Consider the following 25,317-nt stretch of genomic DNA (forward strand, 5'->3'; position numbering starts at 1 on the left):
TTATTGATCGAAAATCACACATAATCATCTTTTTCGATCGGAGTAAGGAACGTGTGTTGGTAAGGTTTGACGGTAGACATTTGTCTTGTTCGAGATTCGACGGTATACATTTATCTTGTTCGAGTGAAGATTGTTGAGAGTGTTTCTTGTATAAAACCTTAGGGTTTTTCCTTCTTCATCAACGATTTTGTACGAAGGTTTTTGACGATCGATTCGCTTTGGTAATCAATTCAGCCGTGCATAAGAGATTGAGGGATTGAAGATCCGCTCAACAAATTTGCTACAACCGGAGGATTGAGAAAGGAACGATCGGGGTCTTGATCGGTGAAGATCATTGATATTGACTTGATTCAACTTGAATCAAGGGGAGGATCGAATTGTATTCAATTTTAATGCATGTGTGTAGTTGGTGATTGGTACATTCTATCCTTGTTAAACATTTTGCAATCAAATAAAACTTTCCTAATTTCATTTGAAATTAGGGGCAGACGTACTCCTGCGAGGACGATAGAGGAACTGCCTTAACAAATCTCGTGTTCTTTATCGTTCTTACTTTTATCTTGTTTCTATTTGTTTCGTTTATTTCCATTGTTGAGAAAACCTAAGGTTTGGTAAATATCGATCACCAAGTGTTCGATAAAATTATTGAATCAACTTTTTGTTCAAATTTTAGAATAAACGTTCATTGTGAGTAATATACCATCTAGTGTGCAATTGAAGCAATTGATATATTCGTTAAAACGTAATTCATTATTCGCCACTTTTCATCCGTTCGATTTAGTGCACATATCCGGTCCCCGATAACATAATCGCTCTTAGACGATTAAGTGATTCAGGGAAGTCACGTTTCAAAAGCTAAAATTTTCTTAAGTCAAAAAGGTGGTCTATTCACCCCCCTCTAGACCATTCCTATCGTCTAACAAATTTAGCAAGATTATTGAAGATATTGATATTCGTTCTTAAACAAATCTTCATCGTCCATTTGATGAGTATAGATGCTCAAGAAACTACCATTAGTGATCCACATGAAACATAAAAAGCTTTCAATGAATATAAAAAAATGTCTAGGAAACATCAAGAAGTGCTTGAAATTATCTACATCCACCACTTTAAGGTTTGCAAGGACATTTGCTATGAAAAGTTCTCCATGATGAATCGCAAGAGGAGAAAATTATTATATAGTTGATACATTCAGGGTTTGGTGTTTAATAAATGATGAAGGTCTGCATGTTTTTTTGTTTGGTGATGAAAACGAGATGAAAATTTGAAGGAAAACTGGGTTTTCACTTTGAAAGTGGTTGAATGTGGGATACTGGGTTTGGTTTTCAATGTTTGAATGTGGGGAGAGAGAGATGGAAAAATGAAGAAAAAACCTGTTGTTTTCAAGTGTCTATGCAAGAAGCTATGTGGCAGAGTGTGATGCAGATTAGACATTTTTGCTAGGTGAAAAACACATCGCAACGTTAAAAATTATTATGAAAAATCAAATAAAAAATTAATTCATAATTTTTTTTAATATATTTTAGAAAATAAAATTATTAAAAATTACAAAAAAAAAACAAAACGAAAATATTAAAAGTGAAAAATAATACTTTATTTATTCTTTTTTATTATAAAATAACAAAAAAATAATATTAATACTATTTTAATATATTTTTAAATACAAAATTATTAATGCAACAAAATAAAATATTATAAATCCATGTTTAAACATTTATATATGTATATATATATATATATATATATATATATATATATAATTCTGTTTTATTATATTAAAAAACTAAAAAATATTATACACTATTAGCGTCTAAACGGGCACTCCCGTGCCCGTTTATCCGCTTTTTAAATGCGCACAACGTCAAAATACATATGAAGTATTTTTTTGTAAATTTTATAATATGCACACTCGTGTACTTGGTCTGTCCGCTCTTTTTATCATATACATAAAAAATTATAAAAATCTCTCTCTCTCTCTCTCTCTCTCTCTCTCTCTCTCTCTCTCTCTCTCTCTCTCTCTCTCTCTCTCTCTCTCTCTCTCTCCCTCTCTCTCTCTCTCTCTCTCTCTCTCTCACATATTTAACGCCATATCCTTACACCCTTTAAAATACACTCTTTAAAATACAGCCAGGTTTCTTGCGAATTTTCCTACAAAATTTCATGCGGATTTGGATTTAAAGGACTAAAACGAACGCGAAAGTGAAATATAGGAACTCAGATAAAATAAAGTTACAAAGACAACAATCAAAAGTGCATTTAAACCAAATAAAAATTATAAGAGCAAAACCAACTCATTTCATAAATTTAAATCATAAAATTATCGATTTTTTTACTTAATCATCAATATACTTAAGCCTAAAGTATATGCATTAAAAAAATTTAAATACACAAAAAAAATGAGTAACGCATTTGGAAAAAATATGTCTACAAATGTGATTTAAATTTAAATTTTTAGTTATTTATATCAAAAAACCAGGGTAAAATAGACTTAAAAAAAGACCAGCTCAAAATGACTTATATATTTCAAATGTGTTAAAAAAAACTGCAACAGTAAATTGTGTAACCGTTCAAAAAACTTCTCCTATACACTTTGCAGTTTTTTTTTAATTTATAAATTTTTTTAAAAAAATTAAGAGAAAAATAAGGAAAATAAAGTAGGTAGTTAAGGGTAGTATTGGAACAATAGTAGGCCAGCCCAAATTCATGTATCCCCTTTATATATTGTTATAGATATCATATATTTATTGTTTACAAATATAATTTTTTAACAACCTTTATATTTTACACAAACACAAAGAAACATATACTTAAAAAATCACCAAAATCTAACAACAAATAATCTTACAGCTATCGCAACACCGTATTATTGAGAAAAAATTAAAATAGATGTGTACCTTAAAAAATGCGGAACAAAAAACGTATATCTGAAGAGCTTTGCTCTAAATCTGATTTCAAAGTTTAAACTTGAAAAAATATGGCTTAGAAAGAAATTTTTTAAGTAATATTTGTGAAAGTTGTAGTTGAAATGACGAATAGAGGGAGTGCATATGAGTGAGTTGGGAGAGGGAGGAGACAAATTCTGCAAAAATGAGGTTGAGGAGAACGATGAAGTTGTTGGAATTAAATAAAGGACTTACCGGATGATTTACACCTTTGTGTTAAATATCCAATCAGCTCATGTGTGTTGTTAGGTGATTTTCACCTCGGAATGCAAAAGGCAACATTACTTTTATTGACGCTCTGTACTTCAATAGATAAAGATGCTGCATTTTCCAAAAAAAAAAAAAAGCGAGGTATTTTACACCCCGCAACGTCATTTTAAAAAATTCAAATCTCTCCCAAATTGGTTTTTTTTTTATTTGTTTAATACGTTTCGAGGTGAAATTCTCCCATTAAAACCTTTTATGGAAGGAGAGATATGGAAAGATAGATTATTATTATTACTTAAACATCATTCTTTATATTTATTTTTGGTTTGTAACATACTAAATCACATCCGGTACAAAATCATATTTCATGCCTGGATTTTTTTACTAATTTTGACTAAAAGTTAAAGAGAGTTGATATTAATATTTCTTCACGTTTAAGCTCTCATTCAATTCAAACTATTAAATTTATAACTTGTTGATTCACCATATGGTTCTAAATCTTATTTCTAAGTATATAGGTTAATTAATGTTTCCATTAAACTACTCCACTATATTAGCATCTTGAGTTTCATTTACCAAGTGGATTAACAAATTAACAAATTGGATTTGCATTCATTGTGAAGTTAGTTACATGATAATTATATGAGGTTGTAACTAACTCTAACAACCAGTCATCAACCCATTATAGCAGGTTAACAACCATATCAACTATTGATGTTGTGACTTGTTACTCAAGTTACCGGTTATGCATGAATCTCATCTCAACCGTCCAATGAAAGAAAGAGAAACAATCTGAATCCCATCTATATATGTTCCACAAGTCATACACACACCCTCTCATTTGCATTCAAACATTTCCCTCTCATTTCTTTGAGAACAGTTGAAAGAATGAAAGAAAGAAGCGCAAGAATGAAAGAAAAGGTTGAAGGAGAAGGAAGCAAGAAGGTTGCTGAAGCAAAAAGCACTTACAATCTTCAACCCTTACCAATTAGCAACGAAGATATACTATTCTGCATTGACATCGATCCTGAATCTGTCCGTCGCTTCGACGCCATTAAACAATCCATCCTTCTCTTCGTCCATGCCAAACTCACCATCAATCCTCGACACCGTTTTGCTTTTGCTACTCTCTCCGGTTCCGTTTCATCGGTAATTCATCATTCATGTTTTTGTTAGTATCTGCACTAGCTACTGCTGTATTTTCTTGAAACTTTTTTGTGGATCTGTGTATTTTTCATTCATGTTTTTGTGGAAATATGTTTTGGTGTTTGTCATCTTCATCTTTCCTATTCATATTTTGAGAACATATTCTTTTTCTTTCAAATTTGATATGCTGTTTAGGCACTAGGGTTTTCCAATATTAGATATGGATCTTTCAAACACTTTTTTTCATTTCAATAATTATTACAGCTGAAGAAAGAGTTTAGCAGCGACATTAAGTCAGCAATTGCAGCAACACAAGGGCTTACGGCTGCTACATCTAGCACTCAGCCAGACCTTACAACTTTGTTCCAACTTGCTGCTCGTGAAGCTAGAAAATCCCGTGAGCAGGGTCGCATTTTAAGAGTGGTGAGTCGTAGCTGCCATCGTGTTTCTTGGTTTGCATACATGAAAATTGATTGGTTACTGGATGATAATATGGTGTTTGGTATTCCTTTGTAGATTTTATTCTACTGCAGATCGGCAGTGCGGCCGCAACATGAGTGGCTTGTGAGCCAGAAGCTCTTCACTATGGATATCTTGTACCTTCATGACAAACCTGGACCTGACAATTGCTTTCAAGAGGTCTATGATGCATTGGTAGAAATTCTTGAACATGTTTCAAACTACCAGGGTTATATCTATGCGATTAGATCAGCAAAGGATCTTTACGTTCACGTGTTAATTCTTTTGTCGCATCCTCAGCAGCGCTGTGCCCAAAAGTACCTTCACATACCCAAAGCACTTGAAAAGAAGGGTCGTTGAAAATGCTCCAATATCAACCCATTGAGAATGACATGGTCCTTTTAGTTCTTCAATATCATATAGGTTACTGCTTTATCATGGTAATATTCTGAAAATGTGTATATGTTTCAGGTGTCTTGTTATTACATATACCACATTGCCAATTGTAGAATCATAACAGAAGTTCGTCTTATAAAAAAATGCTATAGTTTTTTGTTACATGAAGCGATGAAATGCAATTGTTTATAAAATTCCTTACTACAAAAAGCTAAGTAAATAATCATGTGAAGAATGAAGTGACTAGAATCTAGAGAAGCTAGTTTATATTTACTTTCAATATATTTGTCACACTGTTAGTACCATTCAACAGAAGACAACAAATAGTAGAGTTGAATAATCAATTATGGCATCAGTTGGCCATCTTGTTCCTATAAAAATGTGATTGTAACATAGGCATTCATGGAAACTTTCAACATATGCATGCATGGAAATTTTATGAGTTCAAGGGAAATGCAGATTTTTCTTATATTAATGGAAAGATAAAAATCAACATTTACTCTTGCTTAACCACCAAGAGAAATGTTATACAAGAAAATAAAAGCTTCTGGACTCGAGAAGTTACAGAGAGAAAGACAATCTAAGACATGAAAAACGGGATGTATACGTGCCTCCACCGGAAGTTGTAATTTGTAAGCAACTGCACCAATGCGTCCTATTACAGGAAATGACCCAAAATATCGCAGGCCTAGCTTCTGATGCTTGCGCAAAGCAACAGAATTCTGACGGTACGGTTGAAGTTTAAGCAACACCGAGCCCCCAACTTGGAATTCCAGAAAACGCCTCTGTTTATCAGCATAAGACTTCATCAACTGTTGTGCACGGTGTAAATTAGTCTGTAACTGTTGTAACAATTCCTCTATAGTGTAAATGAGCCTGCACATCTCTGTCGGCCACGATTGAGTTTGACATGCCATGTAGTACCTTGCAGTTTAAACAAATGTCTCCAAAACGAACTGGTGAAGACTCGATCTCTGTCAGCCACGACTGAGTTTGGCATGCCATGTAGTTTGACAATATTATGCATAAAGACCTCTGCAACTTTTCTGCTATCATAATTACTCTTGAGTGGTAAAAAATGGCCATATTTGGTTAAACGATCCACTATTATCATGATCACCGTGAATCCGTGGGAATAGGGAAGTCCTGTGATAAAATCTGTAGCAACATCCTCCCAAACTTGTGATGGAACCGGTAAGGGAGATAATGAACCAGCCGGACTCGCAGTAGATGTTTTGGCTTGTTGACAGATACAACATTGTTGCACAAACAGACTGATATCCTTACGCATATTGGTCCAGAAAAACTGTGCTGCAATCCTTGCAGTGGTGCGCGTAATCCTTAAATGACCACCCACCAGCGAGGTATGAAACTCTTGTAAAACTTGGTCCACCAATGGACTCTAAGTAATGTCTGAATTTGGTCAACGCCTCGGTGACTGCTCTAAACTCACGCACATAAGCTGACTTCTGTTGAGCTGTAGGACTCAAATTCTTGGAAAAAACGCTTTAGGGTGACCCTTCCGATTTAGAACTGCACCTATTCCCATGTTAGACGCATCTGTCTCGAGGATAAATGGTTGGGAGAAATCCGGCAGATGCAAAAACAGGAGCTGTGGGTATGGCTTGCTTCAATTGCTTCTGAAGTCCAATCAAATTAATCCTTCCTTGATGCAGGAGAGACTCCAAACTTGCTTGAGTTCCGACTAGCCTGTTACCAAACTATACTCAAGCAGACCACTATAGAACCTTATGACAAAACATGAAAGAAGCAATTATCAATTATAAGATATAATCATGCTTTCACTTTTTAGTGAAACTAATGCTAACGAGTCTTTTCAGTTTGAGACATTTGGTAAACAATTTCCTGATAAACTGAATTTTGGAGAATCACCTTCAATTTACTTTCATTCCAAAATATATAATTTTTGCAGTCACACAGAGTCTTTTGAAGTCCATAATTATGCTGCTATACTTTGCCAAGACGTTTCCTTTCTTTCTCTACAAAAAATTAAATGGTTAACTTTTGTACAATTTAATAGATAGATATAACTAGTTGCTAAACTTAGGTATATTTACTTGCCTTATAATATTCGTTAATGGTAATAGTTAGTTTTCTATCTAATAAGAACCAATAGTGTTATACATCCCTAATTTCAAGGAAGGGATCCCTTAATATTTGGAGTTTCTATTTCACTCTTGTATCATGGCCGGCCGCTCAACATATATGGAGGTCTAAGGCCAATTTTATAATAAAATATTTTAAGTAATTAAAATAAGAGTTTTGTGTTTATTTAAATTTTTATTAATAAATTATTATTTTTCTATTGATAAATTATTTTATTTGTATTTTTAAATTTATCTAAATTTTTAACTTTGTCTGTATTTTTTTAGTTTTTCTACTAAAAAAATTCTTATTTTCATTTTTACTATTCTAACTTTTATAGTGTTAATTTCTTTATTCAATGACGCTCAACTTTAATTTTAAATCAATTTGTTTTGTATTGATAAATTTATTTAAAATTCTATTTTGTAATTCCATTAGAATTTCAATTTTTTTCTGTTTTTAGATTTTGAATTCAAATATTTAATTGACAATACTTTAAGTAAAGCTCACAATAAAAACAAAAAAAAAATTAAAAATTAAAAAATTAAATAAATTTAAATATTTTAAATTAAAATTAGATAAAAAAAGTTATATAAATAAAATATATTGTAGTCCTTTTGCTAAGCTTGAGAGGACACACTCTAACACAACGATAACAGTTAATGGACACTTTTAATTAACAAAAAAAAGTATTGCATACTCTCTCATTCGTCGATTTTTTTTTAAATAACTAATTTTTTCAAAAAAATTATGCATATAATCAAACCGTCTCAATTTACAAGTCGCCAATGCAAGTGGTGACAATGTGTTAAAATAGTGAAAAAATGGCCATTTATGTAATTAATTTGAAAGTTTGGTTATATGCGTAATTCTTTTAAAAATTTTAATTATTTAAAAAAAAATCTCATTCGTCACTCTCTCATTCGTCAATTAAAAAGATAAATACACTCATATGAATAGTTACACATTTTTGAGACTGCACATATTTTTTACTATTTTACTAATAATGATTATAAATCCATTAAATGCTAGTATTCATTATTTTTTAATAAGAAATGTTATTAACTATAGTAACATATAAATGAAGAAAGAAATTGGAGGGTCTAGGCTCTTGCCTAGCTCTCCTAGGCCTTAGACCGGCACTGATTACAATCATCAATCGATCATCCTTTTTATGGTATCAAGGCAAATTAGCTTAAAAGCTTTTTTTCTCGACCATTCATTCATGGTATCACTAGATTTTGATGTCGAAACTCTCCAAAGGATATCCACTATGTCATCACTAGCTGATAAGTTAATTATTTTGAATGTTGGTTCTCAACTCTGCATCAAGTTTGATGGAGACAATTATCCCGCTTGGAGAATTCAGTTCATGGCTCTCTTAACAAGCTATGATCTCATGGACTATGTTGAGGAAAGTAAACCACGTCCATCAAAAGTATTGGAGAATAATATTGTGATTGTTAATCCGATCTTTACGCATTGAGTTAGACAAGATCAACTCATTCTACACATCATCATTTCCTCTGTGGCTGCAACAGTGGTCACACACTTAGGCACCGTCAAAACCTCCAATCAAGCATGGGAGATTCTAAAAACTATGTATGTTGGTCGCTTTCAAATGCATATAATGGCACTCAAACAAAAAATTTCTAATTTCATAAAACGAAATCAATCTATGGCTAAGTACGTTCAAGGAATTAAAGCCATATCAGATGAATTATCAATCATATACTAGTAAAAAACTTCATTTTAGCCACCTACATTAGCGTCGGGCACCGACACCGACGCTATTTAGCGTCACGTAAAAGTGTTAGAGTCGGCCAAGCCGACACTAAGTTCTCCAGTTATTTTGTTTTTTAACTTAGTTAGAGTCGGTCTACCTGACGCTAATATCTCTACATCATTTTATTTTTAAAATTTATATAATTATATCACACATATTATCATTGATATAATAATTAATTAATTTAATTAATTTCTTAGAGTCGGTTTGACCGACACTATGTTCTCTATATTATTTTATTTTTACATTTTATATAATTATATATTATACATATTATGTTGGTATAATAATTATTTTAATTATCATTTAGAGTCGGCCTAGCCTACTCTACTCTCTTTACATTATACATACTATGTTGGTATAATAATTACTATATAGATCACCCCTTTGATTAAACTGATCTTGTGATTCACACGCACAATGGCTTGCCTGATGAAATTTCCGCTGCACTTAGAAATAGAGAATCTCCAATTGTTATTGCTGAATTACATGAGAAGCTTATGGACTTTAAAACCATTCATCTTCGTGCTGATCAATCGGCCGCTGATATTGTTTCCACTGCTAATGTTGTCTCTAGAAATAAAGGGTATCAATTAGGACCAACAACAACCGCGGCTCCTCCCCTACTCAACAAAATGGCGAAATGCATGCAAGCGAGAATGTGTCATTTTTAGCTCAAACTTTCAAGTTCTGAGTTTATCTCAAGTTCTTTGCAAGCCAACCATCCAAACACTTCATATACACCATATAGAAGCTACCCAAACCCTTACATTAACTCCGTAACATCTCCGCTACCACCCTTCATTTTCATCCATCGTATTTGCGTGTTGAGTTGGGCAGAGAGATTGAGAGCACTTCAAAGCTAGGTAAGCACATCAACAGCACCAGGGAGGTCCAAGGAAGCTCATAGAATCCTTCCTTTATTGGTGGAACAACATTTAAAGAGGTTATCATCTCTTCCCGTTTGGTAAGAAAATCTTGAGCTTGAAACTCATAGTTTAGGCTATCATTTGTGCTCATTTTGAGTCATTATTGTTCATATGATTGGTGTAACTGGAAGTCCTATGAAAATAGGCATTATTTGAGTTTGATTTGTCATTTAAATTAACTTTTGAAAAACTAGCTTACTTTTGGTTTTATCCAAAATGTGAAAGCTACACATAATATTAATTTGATTTGAGCACATGGTTAAGTTCCTTGTGAAATTCTAAGCAACTTTGATCTTTAAACTTTTGCATTTGGTTGAGAAACAAGAAAGTTGTCATTTTTAAGAATCAAAAGCTTGAGAAAAATATGATTCTGCAGCAGAAAACTGGATTTTTCGAGGTGGAAATTGATTTCCAAGAAGTGGGAAATCGATTTCCTGAAGCAAAAACTGAAAAAAAAAAAAACTAAGTTTTCTACACAGGAAAATTGATTTCTCCATTTCGGGAAACGGGTTTCCTGAAGCCAACTTTGAAAAATGTTAATTGTTTTTCCATCATTTTCTCAAATTATTTCTATGAGCAAACTAATTCCTGTTGAGTTAATTTTTTGCGCACTTCTTATTTACGTGGTATATTTTAAGAATATATTTTAAAAATAAATTTTTTTTCTTATTTTATTATTTAAAAATTAAATCAAAAAATAGGTTTTATATGCTAAAAATACAAAAAAAAATCATTTTCCTTATAATATTTTCTCTAAATAAATTGTTAATATTTTTATGAGAATATTTCTAGGGTTAGGTCAATGTCCATTTGATTATATCATGAACCCTTAGACCAATTCTCTTTTAGAATTTGGTATTTAAATCATTAAAAAATTAATTAGGTTTAGGTGTGATCTCAAAACCCTAATTTCAAACCCTAATTCAAAAATATCTTAATCTTTGTTTATCCATGTTAAATGTGACTTGTTTATTTTGATCGTTATCATTTGTCTATGTACATATACTTGTTGATATCCAGCCTTGTGTTTTTGTACTTGTTATTCATTGTATTATCATTGTATATATACATTGTTTACTAACCATATGCATGAGATATTTATTCATCCATCATCCATCATATTCATTCATACATGAAATGATCCAAAGGTATAAAACATCTTTCATCCATTGTCATTTGAGTTTACATTGTTGTTTGTTATACTCACTTGTTTGTCTTTTGTGACACATGTTATCACACACACACACACACACACACACACACACACACACACACACACACACACACTTGAGGTATCCATGATTGATTGCTTAAGTTGTTGTTGAAAAATCCAAAGGAATGGGAATGGTATTGACTAAAATTGTCAAGATACTCAAACTCTTTTCCAAATCTCTTTTATTTTGTGTTATAGTATTGTTAAAGCTCTTCACTAGTTAAAAATGGTTTTGTATTGCTAAAGCTTAACCTTTTTAAACCCACCCTTGATTTTGTATTATTAAAGCTTAACCAACCTTTTGTTTTAAAACCTTCGCACTAAGAGGAGAATTATTCCCGGTGAAACTACTCTTAGTCCATTGACCTTGTATTGTTAAAGTTTGGTCCCTTTTATGGTTTTGTATTGTTAAAAAATAAGCTAAGTCTTTTCAATGGCTTTAGTCTCACCAAATTTCACCGCTACAGTAGCGTAGTTTAGATTTAACGTACGAAGGTAGTTTTAACGCATCCACTTTCTTGGTAAATTTTTCCTTTAAAGTAACTACAACTTCACAGATGGTTCGGCCTAAATCATCAGGCCTAAAAACAATTTCGAATTATTTCTGGAAAGCTTGGATTTCCTTGATATGAGTCGAAGTACCTTTTTTGACCTTCTTCTGCACAAAAGAGAAAGTCTTGGTTAGGTGTTGAGTAAATCCTTCAACATCTAAACAATCTTTAGAATAATAATTATGCCACCAAGTATCAAACTCTTGAGTAGGAAAGAAACATGGTTGAAATGCTACAGAGACAAGTTTTGTTCGACCATAATATATGGACAAAAGTTTGCTGTTTCGTTCCTCTGTGTGGATCATGTTATAGAGAAGGAGACTACCTTTCTTGTTAAAAAGAGGTTTTGGTAAAATTTGAATCAAGCCAAATTATCTAGCGACAAGGTTAGGCTGATAGCCTAATAAGACGAAGTTATTCTTCGATGGACGAAGTCTTAAGGGTATCACTCTTGGTGAAAGAAATGACTCCCAGATGGAAAGAGATTATGATTCTTGTTCTCTCTTAGGAGCAGGAAATTTCCTTGTGAACCACTCAGTTCCAACCTTTCTGGTTGCGAATGGAGCCATAGAAGGAGTAAAATTGTGACGCTTCATAAAGACCATCACAAAGTTGGTAAGAATTTGCTAGAGATTGAGTCCTTATTCGGCTGGAGTTAGTTGAGCCAAACTTACTCCTTCGACCCTCCTATTTTTTATCTCGCCAGAATTGGCATCATTAGGACTGAGGTATGGTAAAGAGGATCCAAAGGTAGAATTCAACCAGAGTTGAAGCAGTCGGAAGGGACCAACGAGTAAAAGGTTTACTTTTGCTTTGGGGTTCTTGAGGTTTTAGATTCCTTTTCCAAGAGACTCATAGAGGTGGATCAAGATCATTTCGCTCAAACAAAGTTTATGTTCAACATTAAGTTGGTTTGTAATGATGATGAACTTCTTCGCCACCTAAATGGACTTCGTGTAAATGCAAACTTGTTAGAAGTATTCTCATTAAATCGATTAATTTTTGAAAACCTAATTCACTCCCCCCCTCTTAGGCATATCTGAGATTTACACTTCGTCAGTCTCCTTATCAGATATTTTGTCAGTCTCCTTATCATGGTAATGTTTGATATGGGTATTGTATGATGCTCTAGAGACGTTGAAATCAATTGAGTCCTCATCCATGTAAGAAGGGTAGAAGGTTTCGCCAATGGATTTGAGTCTGACAATAACAGCTATATTGAACAAAGTCGATGTCATCATTCCACAAGGAAGATTAAAGGTTTGGTGAGTGTTGTCCCAGAAATATAGGGAAGCAACTAACATGCTTGAGCAGTAAGAAGTTCCTACCTTCGACAGTTCTATCAGATCGAAGATACCCATTTCTTTCCAGAAGTGGGATTTTTCCTTTCTACTTTAGCTAACCAAGCTAAGTAATCTGTAGGATCTCTAGATAGAAGGGAGGCATGAGAACACCTAAAATCATTGTTCATAAAACCTAATTTGAAAGGCTCATTCGTCGAAGAATTGTCTTGGTTATCAGGGTGTGGGTTTTCATCATTATGAACTTTATCTTTTGATCTAGGCTTCCTGATGTTTGCTATGGGTTTATATCTATCTTAATTTGGAAAAAACTATTGAAGTTTTTCCTGTTCAGTTGTTGGGTCTGCCATAGGTCCTAGCATAGCATTAGGGTTTGCAGTTATAGTAAGAGGAAGTAATAGTTGGGAGTTATGTAACACCCCACACATATCATTGCCTAGGATAATAAGTGCATGGCATTAATGGTACTGAAATCATACATAAATACGCAGCGGATATTATAATGTTAGTACAATGAGTACAAAACAAGCCGAAACAGTCATGGCCGAATACATAAGTATCAAGTACTAATTCATGAGTTCCAAAAGAGAGTACATAAACTCAAACATAAGGTACTGAAGCTGAAGGAATAAAGAAAAGAAACAGGTCGTCGCCATCAAACATCATTGAAAGACTAAGTCGCCTTACCCTTGCCCTTGTCTTGTCTCGAAGATCCTGAAAAACAATAATTGAAATGGGGTGAGATTACTAAATCTCAGTGAGCCTCCCTATCTTAAGGGTTTGCTCGGTTCTACAAGGTACATGCATCATAAACGGATTCACCTAGAATCCGGGGTTATGCCTCACATTTAGGTGCAAATACAAACAAGGGTATCACCACAATTGGAAGTCCCTTAACTATCCAATGAGGCGTTCAAGAAAAACAACAATTCATAATATGTAAACTCACATCCTTATGTGAGGAATCAAGGAGTTATACCCATCTGATTAGGCTACCTCTGCCACATACCCTCGGTGAGTATCCAAGTACATATATGTCGAAAGACTTGCACAAGCACACCGCACGATGAATTCGGGTCATTCCTATATGGAATTCCACCCGAGATGAGTTAAGTTGTACCATTACCTACGTGGCATTTACAACCTCATCACCAAGCACGCCAGTGAGTTACCAAGTGGGAAATGCCATTAAAGACCCCGGTCTTGCTTCCACTGCAATGGTATTCATCCTCTGTACGCAAGTGAGTAAACAGGTGCAATATGTCCTTTTCGACGTACAAGCCCACCGGGCGAAAGCCTAGTAACATTGTCTAATTGACGTTACTAGAGGCAAGTAATTCAGTGATTGCCTACGTGGCATCACCCACTTACCATACTAATCACGCAGGTGAGTTACCGAGTGGGAAACGCCATTAAAGACCCTCACTTGCTTCCACCGCAATAGTAGCTTAGGTAACGCAAAATATACGGATATAGACACGTATATACAACAGGCATGAAAGACAAATCATCCATGGTATATAATACATATCACAAACGCCACACGGGCTCCCAATAGGCATCCACATAGTGGGTAAACAGGATTTACTATCCTAGTAGTACGGTTATACTCCGATTCACGCATATTCAACCAAAGGCAAGTTCACTAAAATCAAGCATCCGAACGTCCAACCGGAACGACGAGAAAACAATTTACATTGTATTATATGCACATAATATTAGACAAAATCCATCGTATAAATATCATGTCATTTGTACATACTCGTCACATGTGAGTTAAATATGTTTCATCATGAAATATATTAAACATAATCAGACCATATAATTATTTAGAACGTACATGGACACACATTAGTCTCATAACAAAGAGGCTTTCGGTTCCCGACATGGAACGGAACTGCACTCCGGGGAATTAAACATACCATTCTTGATTCTATAAATGTTAATCCGACATCATGTAACTAAACATCCATTTGCCATAAATTTTAAATCAATTAAAAGCATTATATCTAAGCATATTCATAAAGATCATTAAAAGACCTTTCCAACGCTTCCGACCGGGCTTCATTTCGAGTTACGAAACTCAAGTTATGATCAAAACAATAAAAGTCATTTTTCGTTCAGTGCGCAATCGATTTACACTATATGCAAATCGATTGCACGATCCAGTTTTTGTCCAAAAACCAGTTTGTCAAGGGAGCAATCGATTGGGATCCTGTGCAAATCGATTTGCACCTGTAGCAGAGTCAAAAAAACGTATTTTCCTGCATAAAACCAGTTCCAAAACATCCTAAAACATTCCTAAGGTTCCCTAATGATCCAAATTCGAACTCCATCATGTATCATCATTCTACGACATGTAATTGCATCAAAGAACACATACTTCATCCATTAAACAAACATGCAATGATTTTTTTTATCACACAAATCCCCAATTTTTCCCAAATTCCAATTTCCCCACAAAACCCTAAGTCTCTAACTAGAGACTCACCTTAGATTGAATGAAGATTAAGCTACAGCACTGGGCTAGGGAGATGGAGACAGTGACGAAATTCCACTTGCATGCAAGTAATTGATGAACTTGGAAAATGACCTTCTTCCTCTTCTTCCCTCTCTCACGGTTCCCTTCCTCTCTTTTCTTTCTCTATTTCTTTTTCCCAAATCTGAATCTTGTTTTCAAAATAACAAGAGTGGAATGTCAATATTGCCCCCAAACCATTCTCTTATTCCTAAAGTGCCCTTTAGTCATAATCCAACTAACTTAGTTACTACATTCTTTTGTTTATTTATTTTATTTTTCCATTTAATAAATAAACAAACAATAGTGGGTTGTTACATTCTCCCCCCCTTAAATAAGAATTCGTCCACGAATTCGAAAACTTACCAGAAAAGATGTGGATATGACTCTCGCATCTCCGCTTCAAGCTCCCAAGTGGCTTCCTCCGGGCGAGATTCTTCCCACAACACCTTCACAAGCAGTATCTCCTTATTCCTGAATGACTTGCTAGCGTACTCCAAGATACGAGCTGGTTGAGGTTGGAAAGAAAGGTCGGGCTCTATCTCCACGGCATCGGAATGGATAGGATGAAATGGATCCGGTACGAACTTCCGAAGCTGAGATACATGGAAGACATCATGCAGCCCGGATAGTGAAGGAGGTAATGTCAACTGATACGCCACTTCACCTACCCGTTTCATGATCTGATAAGGTCCTACATACCTCGGACTAAGTTTCCGAACCTTGAATGGTCCCTTCAACCTAAGTCTCGGAGTCACCTTCAAGTACACATGATCACACACATCAAATCTCAAAGGTCTCCGTCTCTTGTCCGCATAACTTTTCTGACGATCTTGAGCCTTTTTCATCTTCTCTCGGATTTCCTTAATCTTTTCCGTTGTTTCTTGTAATATTTCCGGTCCAAGATTCCCTCTTTCACCAACTTCCGACCAACACAATGGGGAACGACACCTCCTCCCATAAAGTGACTCATATGGTGCCATACCGATACTCGAGTGGTAACTATTATTATACGCAAACTCGATCAACAGTAGATGGTCCTTCCAACTTCCACCACTTTCCAAAATACAAGCCCTCAACATGTCCTCAATTGTCTGAATGGTTCTCTCTGTTTGTCCGTCCGTTTGAGGATGGTTCGAAGTACTTAAATTCAGTTCTGACCCCATCTCTCAGTGAAAAGCTCTCCAAAAATATGAAGTGAACTTCAGATCTCTATCCGACACAATGCTAGACAGTACACCATGCAATCTTACAATCTCTGCTACAAAGAGTCGGGATAGATGAGGAGCTTTGTGAGTACATTTCACCGGTAGGAAATGTGCAGACTTTGTCAAACGGTCCACTATCACCTAAATGGAATCATGACCACCTAAAGTACGAGGTAGTCCAACAACAAAGTCCATGGATATGCTGTCCCATTTCCATATAGGAACATCCAACGGTTGCAGCATTCCACCAGGCCTTTGGTGTTCAATCTTCACCTGTTGACATATACCACATTGTTCCACATAACTAGCAATATCTCTTTTCATACCTGGCCACCATAAATGTTTCTTCAAGTCTTGATACACTTTGGTAGATCCAGGATGAATGGTAAATTTGCTCTTATGTGCTTCATCCAAAATCATCCTCTTCAACTCCATATCATTTGGTACACACACACGCTGTCCAAATAGGATTACCCTGTCAGATGCTCGAGAGAATTCCAGAAATTTCTCTTGAGCTTGCAACTCCATATCACCATATTGAGCTTTCTAGATTCTTTCTCGCAAAACATTCTCAACATTAAGATTACTAATCAACACACCCGTAGGTGCCCACACAAACTACAAACTGAGATTCCTAAATTCTTCCATCAAATTGAATTCCATCATCATCAACTCTGCTACATGAATCTCCTTTCTGCTCAAGGCATCTGCAACCTTATTAGCCTTTCCCGGATGATACCTCAAATCAAAATCAAAGTCTTTCAAATACTCCATCCACCTCCTCTGACGCATATTCAGTTCTTTCTGGTCAAAAAGGTACTTTAAGCTCTTGTGATCACTAAACATTTCAAAATGGACTCCATACAAGTAATGTCGCCACACTTTAAGTGCAAACACAATAGCCGCAAGTTCAAGGTCATGAGTAGGATAATTCTCTTCATGAGATCTTAGTTGTCTAGATGCATAAGCCACAACTTGACCTTATTGCATTAAGACACCACCTAATCCTTTCTTTGATGCATCACAGAAAACTTCATAGGATTTATCCGGATCTGCAATTATCAATATCGAAGCAGTAGTCAACTTCTTCTTCAACCTTTGGAAACTCCGCTCACAATCGGAATTCCACTCAAAAGAAACTTCCTTCCTCGTAAGTCGGGTCATAGGTAGAGCTAGCTTTGAGAATCCCACAATGAACCGCCGATAGTAACCTGCTAATCCAAGGAAACTCCGAACTTCACTTTCATTCTTAGGTCGTTCCCAATTAATCACTACTTCTACCTTTGACGGATCCACAGCCACACCGCCACCAGAAATGACATGTCCAAGGAACATCACTTCGGACATCCAGAATTCACACTTACTCAACTTTGCAAATAATTGTTTCTCTCAAAGAACTGACAACACAATCCTCAAGTGTTCCATATGCTCATCCACCGTCTTAGAATATATTAAAATGTCGTCTATGAATATCACCATAAACCGGTCCAAATATGGTTGGAACACACGGTTCATGTAGTCCATAAAGACAGCAGGGGCATTAGTCACTCCAAACGGCATAACCAAGAATTCATAGTGGCCATACCGTGTTCTGAATGCGGTCTTCGATACATCGGAATTCTTCACCCGAATTTGATGATATCCTAACCTGAGATCAATCTTCGAGAACACACAGGCTCCTTTCAACTGATCCAGGAGGTCATCAATCTGTGGTAAAGGATACTTGTTCTTTATGGTCACTTTGTTGAGTTGTCGATAATCAATGCACAAGCGCATACTACCATCCTTCTTCTTGACCAATAAAACCGGAGCACCCCAAGGAGAGACACTTGGTCTGATAAAATGTTTTGCTATCAACTCCTCCAACTGACTCTTCAATTCTCTCAACTTTGCAGGAGACATTCGATATGGAGCAATAGAAACTGGAGCTGTTCCAGGAACAAGATCAATAGAGAATTCCACTTCCCTTTCTGGAGGAAGAGAAGTGACATCCTCCGGAAACACATCTGGAAACTCACAAACGACAGGAATATTTGATATATCTTTCTTGGTTTCAGATTCTGCGGTGAGAGCTAAAAGAAAAGATCTCTCCTGAACATAGAGAAAACTAATCAGGTTAATTGTACCTTCGATTAGATTCCTAATCGCATCAATAGGAGCAGTCTCTTCTGCAGGAATAAAGATAGCCTTCTCCTTGCAACCAATGTATATTGAGTTGGCCGACAACCAATCCATGCCCAGTACTACATCAATCTTCTTTAGAGGCAAGCAAATAAGATCAATAGAGAACCTTCGGTCGTTGAAAGTGACTGAACAATCTCTACAAATCTCCAAGGCTTTGACCACATCATCCGTGGCAAATGAAATCAACATAGGAACAGAAAGACTAGTAGCCTCAAATCCGAGTCGGCGCACACAAGAATTAGAAATAAAAGAATGTGTCGCTCCACAATCTACAAGAACAAAACAAGGTTGGTTATTTACAAAACACGTACCAGCAACAAGACTTGTGTTTCCTTGAGCCTTTCGAGCATCCAAGGTATACACTCGCCCTGTGGTCTTCTCAGGAATGTCTGGCCTAGGGCAGTTAGGTCGGAGATGACCTTCCTGTCCACACTTGTAACACTTCACTGGACCGCTTCTACAGTTTCCATGGTGTTTGCTCCTACATTTGTTACACCAAGGAGGCTGAGTTGAACGGTTGACATAAGCTGGTTTCATTGCTGGAGGAGAGTTACGAGGCTTCAAGAATTGGCTCCCTTTCCCTTGGTTTTGGCGAAAAGGTCGGTTTTGCTCCCTTTCTTCCTTAACCCTCTTCAGACTGTTTTCAGCAACATAACATTGTCGGAGACACTCAGCATAAGTAGTGAACTCCCTCTGAGACACACTGTGGGAAATATCAGCATTAAGGCCAAACAAATACTGATCAATCTTCCATAACTCATCTGGTGCATAAACAGCTTGTCTGGAATAAGCAGCCATGTCCTCAAATTTTTCAGCATATTTTGAAACAGTGAGATTTCCTTGCTTGAATAATTGGAACTCTATTTCTTTCTGGGCACGGATGCTGTTAGGGAAGTACTTCTCTAAGAAAGCGGTCTTGAAATGTTCCCAATCCTTAGGAATCCCTTGAGAAGTGAAGCGAGTGGAGGCAGTATCCCACCACCTACCTGCAGGACCCTTGAGTTTCTGAGCAGCAAAAATAACCGTTTCCTCCTCAGTGCACTGAATAGCCTGGAATATCCTCTCCATGCTATACAACCAATCATGGGCTACAATATGATCCAGGCTACCTGCAAACTCTGGAGGAGTCATCCGAAAGAAAGCACAAAAATCTGACCCATTAGGAACTGGAGGAACAGGAGCAGCTGGTTGTTGTTGTTGATTCCCTTGCATACCTTGCATCATTTGCATCATCATCTGGTTCTGTTGTTGCATTTGTTGCATCATCTGCAACCAAGGTACATTGGCATCACCAGCTGGATTGGGAATTGGAATTTCAGGCAGATTAGGAATTGGATTCCTTCTGGGTCTCCCAGGTCCTCTGTGTTGTTCAGCCATCTTCCTGTTTGTCCTAGACACAGAATCAAGTTGATGAGGCTCAATACCCTAAGTAGAACGCAAGGAATCATGCTAACAAACACGCAATTGAGACAGAATTATGCTGAATATGATGTTTAAAGGCGAAGCCGAGAATCGACCAGCTCTGATACCAACTGTAACACCCCACACATATCATTGCCTAGGATAATAAGTGCATGGCCTTAATGGTACTGAAATCATACATAAATACGCAGCGGATATTATAATGTTAGTACAATGAGTACAAAACAAGCCGAAACAGTCATGGCCGAATACATAAGTATCAAGTACTAATTCATGAGTTCCAAAAGAGAGTACATAAACTCAAACATAAGGTACTAAAGCTGAAGGAATAAAGAAAAGAAACAGGTCGTCGCCATCAAACATCACCGTAAGACTAAGTCGCCTTACCCTTGCCCTTGTCTTGTCTCGAAGATCCTGAAAAACAATAATTGAAATGGGGTGAGATTACTAAATCTCAGTGAGCCTCCCTATCTTAATGGTTTGCTCGGTTCTACAAGGTACATGCATCATAAACGGATTCACCTAGAATCCGGGGTTATGCCTCACGTTTAGGTGAAAATACAAACAAGGGTATCACCACAATTGGAAGTCCCTTAACTATCCAATGAGGCGTTCAATAAAAACAACAATTCAAAATATGCAAACTCACATCCTTATGTGAGGAATCAAGGAGTTATACCCATCTGATTAGGCTACCTCTGCCACGTACCCTCGGTGAGTATCCAAGTACATATATGTCGAAAGACTTGCACAAGCACACCGCACGATGAATTCGGGTCATTCCTATATGGAATTCCACCCGAGATGAGTTAAGTTGTACCATTACCTACGTGGAATTTACAACCTCATCACCAAGCACGCCAGTGAGTTACCAAGTGGGAAACGCCATTAAAGATCCCGGTCTTGCTTCCACTGCAATGGCATTCGTCCTCTGTGCGCAGGTGAGTAAACAGGTGCAATATGCACTTTTCGACGTACAAGCCCACCGGGCGAAAGCCTAGTAACATTGTCTAATTGACGTTACTAGAGGCAAGTAATTCAGTGATTGCCTACGTGGCATCACCCACTTACCATACTAATCACGCAGGTGAGTTACCAAGTGGGAAACGCCATTAAAGACCCTCACTTGCTTCCACCGTAATAGTAGCTCAGGTAACGCAAAATATACGAATATAGACACGTATATACAACAGGCATGAAAGCCAAATCATCCATGGTATATAATACATATCACAAACGCCACACGGGCTACCAATGGGCATCCACATAGTGGGTAAACAGGATTTACTATCCTAGTAGTACGGTTATACTCCGATTCACGCATATTCAACCAAAGGCAAGTTCACTAAAATCAAGCATCCGAACATCCAACTGGAACGACGGGAAAACAATTTACATTGTATTATATGCACATAATATTAGACAAAATCCATCGTATAAATATCATGTCATTTGTACATACTCGTCACATGTGAGTTAAATATGTTTCGATCATGAAATATATTAAACATAATCAGATCATATAATTATTTAGAACGTACATGGACACACATTAGTCTCATAACAAAGAGGCTTCCGGTTCCCGACATGGAACAGAACTGCACTCTGGGGAATTAAACATACCATTCTTGATTCTATAAATGTTAATCCGACATCATGTAACTAAACATCCATTTGCCATAAATTTTAAATCAATTAAAAGCATTATATCTAATCATATTCATAAAGATCATTAAAAGACCTTTCCAACGCTTCCGACCGGGCTTCATTTCGAGTTACGAAACTCAAGTTATGATCAAAACAATAAAAGTCATTTTTCGTTCAGTGCGCAATCGATATACACTATATGCAAATCAATTGCAAGCTTCAGTTTTTGTCCAAAAACGAGTTTTTCAAGGGAGCAATCGATTGGGATCCTGTGCAAATCGATTTGCACCTGTAGCAGAGTAAAAAAAAAACGTATTTTCCTGCATAAAACCAGTTCCAAAACATCCTAAAACATTCCTAAGGTTCCCTAATGATCCAAATTCAAACTCCATCATGTATCATCATTCTACGACATGTAATTGCATCAAAGAACACATACTTCATCCATTAAACAAACATGCAATGATTTTTTTATCACACAAATCCCCAATTTTTCCCAAATTCCAATTTCCCCACAAAACCCCAAGTCTCTAACTAGTGACTCACCTTAGATTGAATGAAGATTAAGCTACAGCACTGGGCTAGGGAGATGGAGACAGTGACGAAATTCCACTTGCATGCATGAAATTGATGAACTTGAAAAATGACCTTCTTCCTCTTCTTCCCTCTCTCACGGTTCCCTTCCTCTCTTTTCTTTCTCTATTTCTTTTTCCAAATCTGAATCTTGTTTTCAAAATAACAAGAGTGGAATGTCAATATTGCCCCCAAACCATTCTCTTATTCCTAAAGTGCCCTTTAGTCATAATCCAACTAACTTAGTTACTACATTCTTTTATTTATTTATTTTATTTTTCCATTTAATAAATAAACAAACAATAGTGGGTTGTTACAAGTTATATATTCTTCGTTGTTCTTCAGTGAGTACTCAGAGATGTATTATTGGTTTCCAACCACTTGAGACCCCAAGATCTTGTGAACAAGAGGTAGGTTGGAAGCTTTCTTGGGTTCCTGGGCTTTCTTTGATCCTTTGTTAGTTATGGAAGAAGATGCCATTGATGAGAATTGGTGAAGATTGTCTGAAAGAGGTGAAAAAGATAAAGATTGCAGGGAAAAGATTTGCAGAAATCTGGAGAGAAGAAAGGAAAACGTTGAAATGAGAAAGAAAGAGTATTTATAGGCTGAAAAATTGGAATCGTTTCTTCAAATAGTTGGAAGGTGGAGTGTTGAGTGGGACACTTGTAAGACGTTTAATTCGTGGGGAAAATGGTGACAGTTTTAGGCTCCCCACGATCTCCTAAAACCTAGGAGTGTCATGATTGAAGAAAATATGCATGCCATATTTGAAGAGATGTTTTACAAAAGGGTGCCATAATGACTATGATGTCATTGCAACTGAAACGTTGGGTGTCGAAACGAATGGTCGAAAATGCTCTTTTCTTCAATATGTCGAAAATGACATATTTGGGGGGAAATTTGTTAGCTGGAATTTTCGTCACCATGATTATTTGTGAAAGGAAGTATCTGTTAAGGATGCAATGAGTCTTTGAAGAAACAACATGTTTGACAAAGTCCTGTCCAAGTCATTCTTTATAGGGGGAAAGTGTTGGATTTGGACTTAGAAAAATTTCTAAGTTTTATGGTTGGTTCGACAAAGAAAAGCGTTTGACAGGGGAGTTGAGTTGAAATGAAGATATAACTACCTTTTGTCCTTATTTGTTTTATCAGAGGACATGTGGAGCTCCAGGGTGAAAGGAAGACATACCGAGTGAAACGTGGCATGCCCTGGTCAAAAGACCGTTGAAATGGTTATTTCAAAGTAGTATATATAGGATTCTTAGCATTTAGGATTCAGGTGTTCATTTTGTGTACAAAATCTCACCAAACAACTCAAAGTATCTGCGTGTTGAGAAACGAGTCATTTCAGAATGTACGTATAAACATGATTTTACATTCTTTTTACAGTTTTATGCAACTTGTTATTTCCAAAATTTAAATTCTTGCAATTTATCTTCAATTATTTTACTTTATTTTCGTTACAAGTTTATTACATTACTTTAAAGAGTCATGTAGATCAAACCAATTTTCAATAAGAACATGAATGTCGTCAAATTGTTCTTCATCGTCAAGAATAAGATTTGAAATTTAAAGCACAATCTAGTCGATCCTTTGAGCAACCATAGATTCTTGTTTTTTGGAAGACTAACGCTTGTTTACCAATTTTCACGATAAATAATGGGTTTTTTTGCAGGTTCTATTACATATGTAGTACTTTCAAATATTGTTCAGCAAAATGACATGTAGAAAAAAAAAACTAAACAAACGAAATATTTATATTGTGACATATATTGGAGAGCACAACCATCCAAAATCCGACGTGAATTCGAGCAATGTCTTTAGGTCTTCTCATAACATGTCATCAAAGAAGAGACTATCCAATGTCTTTGGATCATTGTGAAAAATTAGAAATTATGGTTCTTCTACTAAGGTGATGTCGCAATTTGATTAGTCACAATCCAGCAATGCTCAGATTCACCATCAATCAAAAGTCGATTATCAAGAAATTGGACCTAAACCAAGTCGTTTACCTGCTACCAGAGAACTTGGATCGTCATAAAATGTTGAAAACTTAGATTCATCTAACTTGACGATGCTACAATTTGATGAGGATGAGAGAGACCTCAAATTTCATATTCCTTTAAGGTCAGTTTGGAGGTTTGGAGGAGAAGGGAATGGAGGACCTTAAAAGAAGGAAACGATTAATTAAAAAGAATTGAAGGATTTTGATTGAAAGAGTTTTAAAAATCTACTTTATTCATAAAGAGTTTGTCATAATTATGCAGATTTAATTTAAAATTGTCCACTAAATAATATAATATTCAATGATTTTTCTTAATGGATGGAATATTGTTAGACAATAAATATTATTAATTTCTCACTTTTCTCTTTATCAACTATATTACTGTTTATTATTCTTTCTCCTTTGTATTAAAAAGGTGAACAATTAATAGTATTTATTCAAAGCAAATTTGAACACAATCAAAAAAAGCATTTAAAAATCATATATAAGTTTATATTTTGTTTTTTTTTTATATTAGTAGTCTTAAAAAATATTTATATTATATATTTCATAAATATGGGTTCTTATATTTAAGGTGATTTGTTTTTATTATATTATTTCAAATGAGCAATTAACTAAAAAGATAACTATCAATGAATTTATTATTTTTTAAAAATATGTATGAAACTAAGTATCCATGAAAAAAAATTAATTTTTTAAGAATATAATTTAATTTATTTCCTTA

At 35.6% G+C, this 25,317-nt stretch overlaps 2 protein-coding genes across 2 annotated transcripts; one reads left to right on the plus strand and one right to left on the minus strand.

Annotated features, from left to right (window-relative positions):
- The first annotated feature begins 4,023 nt into the window (after positions 1-4,023).
- On the plus strand, positions 4,024-5,265 carry LOC131618598 (uncharacterized). The gene is made up of 3 exons (XM_058889788.1): positions 4,024-4,298; positions 4,560-4,718; positions 4,812-5,265. The coding sequence occupies exons 1-3, from the start codon at positions 4,038-4,040 to the stop codon at positions 5,112-5,114; spliced, it is 723 nt and encodes a 240-aa protein (XP_058745771.1). The 5' UTR covers positions 4,024-4,037; the 3' UTR covers positions 5,115-5,265.
- Positions 5,266-18,151: 12,886 nt separating this feature from the next.
- On the minus strand, positions 18,152-20,323 carry LOC131620246 (uncharacterized). Its single transcript, XM_058891245.1, has 2 exons — positions 18,781-20,323; positions 18,152-18,690 (listed from the first exon to the last, which is right to left on the minus strand). Exons 1-2 carry the CDS (start codon positions 20,321-20,323, stop codon positions 18,152-18,154), a joined length of 2,082 nt encoding a protein of 693 aa, XP_058747228.1.
- Positions 20,324-25,317: the final 4,994 nt, after the last annotated feature.

The sequence above is a fragment of the Vicia villosa genome, linkage group LG7 (assembly GCF_029867415.1).
Source record: "Vicia villosa cultivar HV-30 ecotype Madison, WI linkage group LG7, Vvil1.0, whole genome shotgun sequence".
In the NCBI taxonomy this organism is placed as follows: Eukaryota; Viridiplantae; Streptophyta; class Magnoliopsida; order Fabales; family Fabaceae; genus Vicia; species Vicia villosa.

Excerpts from the sequence above, each read along its gene's own strand:
- LOC131618598 (XM_058889788.1), top strand. The coding sequence starts at position 4,038 with ATGAAAGAAAGAAGCGCAAGAATGAAAGAAAAGGTTGAAGGAGAAGGA. Across the intron at positions 4,299-4,559 it reads TCTCCGGTTCCGTTTCATCG|CTGAAGAAAGAGTTTAGCAG; the intron begins GTAATTCATCAT and ends TAATTATTACAG. Across the intron at positions 4,719-4,811 it reads AGGGTCGCATTTTAAGAGTG|ATTTTATTCTACTGCAGATC; the intron begins GTGAGTCGTAGC and ends ATTCCTTTGTAG.
- LOC131620246 (XM_058891245.1), bottom strand. The coding sequence starts at position 20,323 with ATGGCTGAACAACACAGAGGACCTGGGAGACCCAGAAGGAATCCAATT. Across the intron at positions 18,691-18,780 it reads ATCAAATATTCCTGTCGTTT|CTCCAGTTTCTATTGCTCCA; the intron begins GTGAGTTTCCAG and ends TTCCTGGAACAG.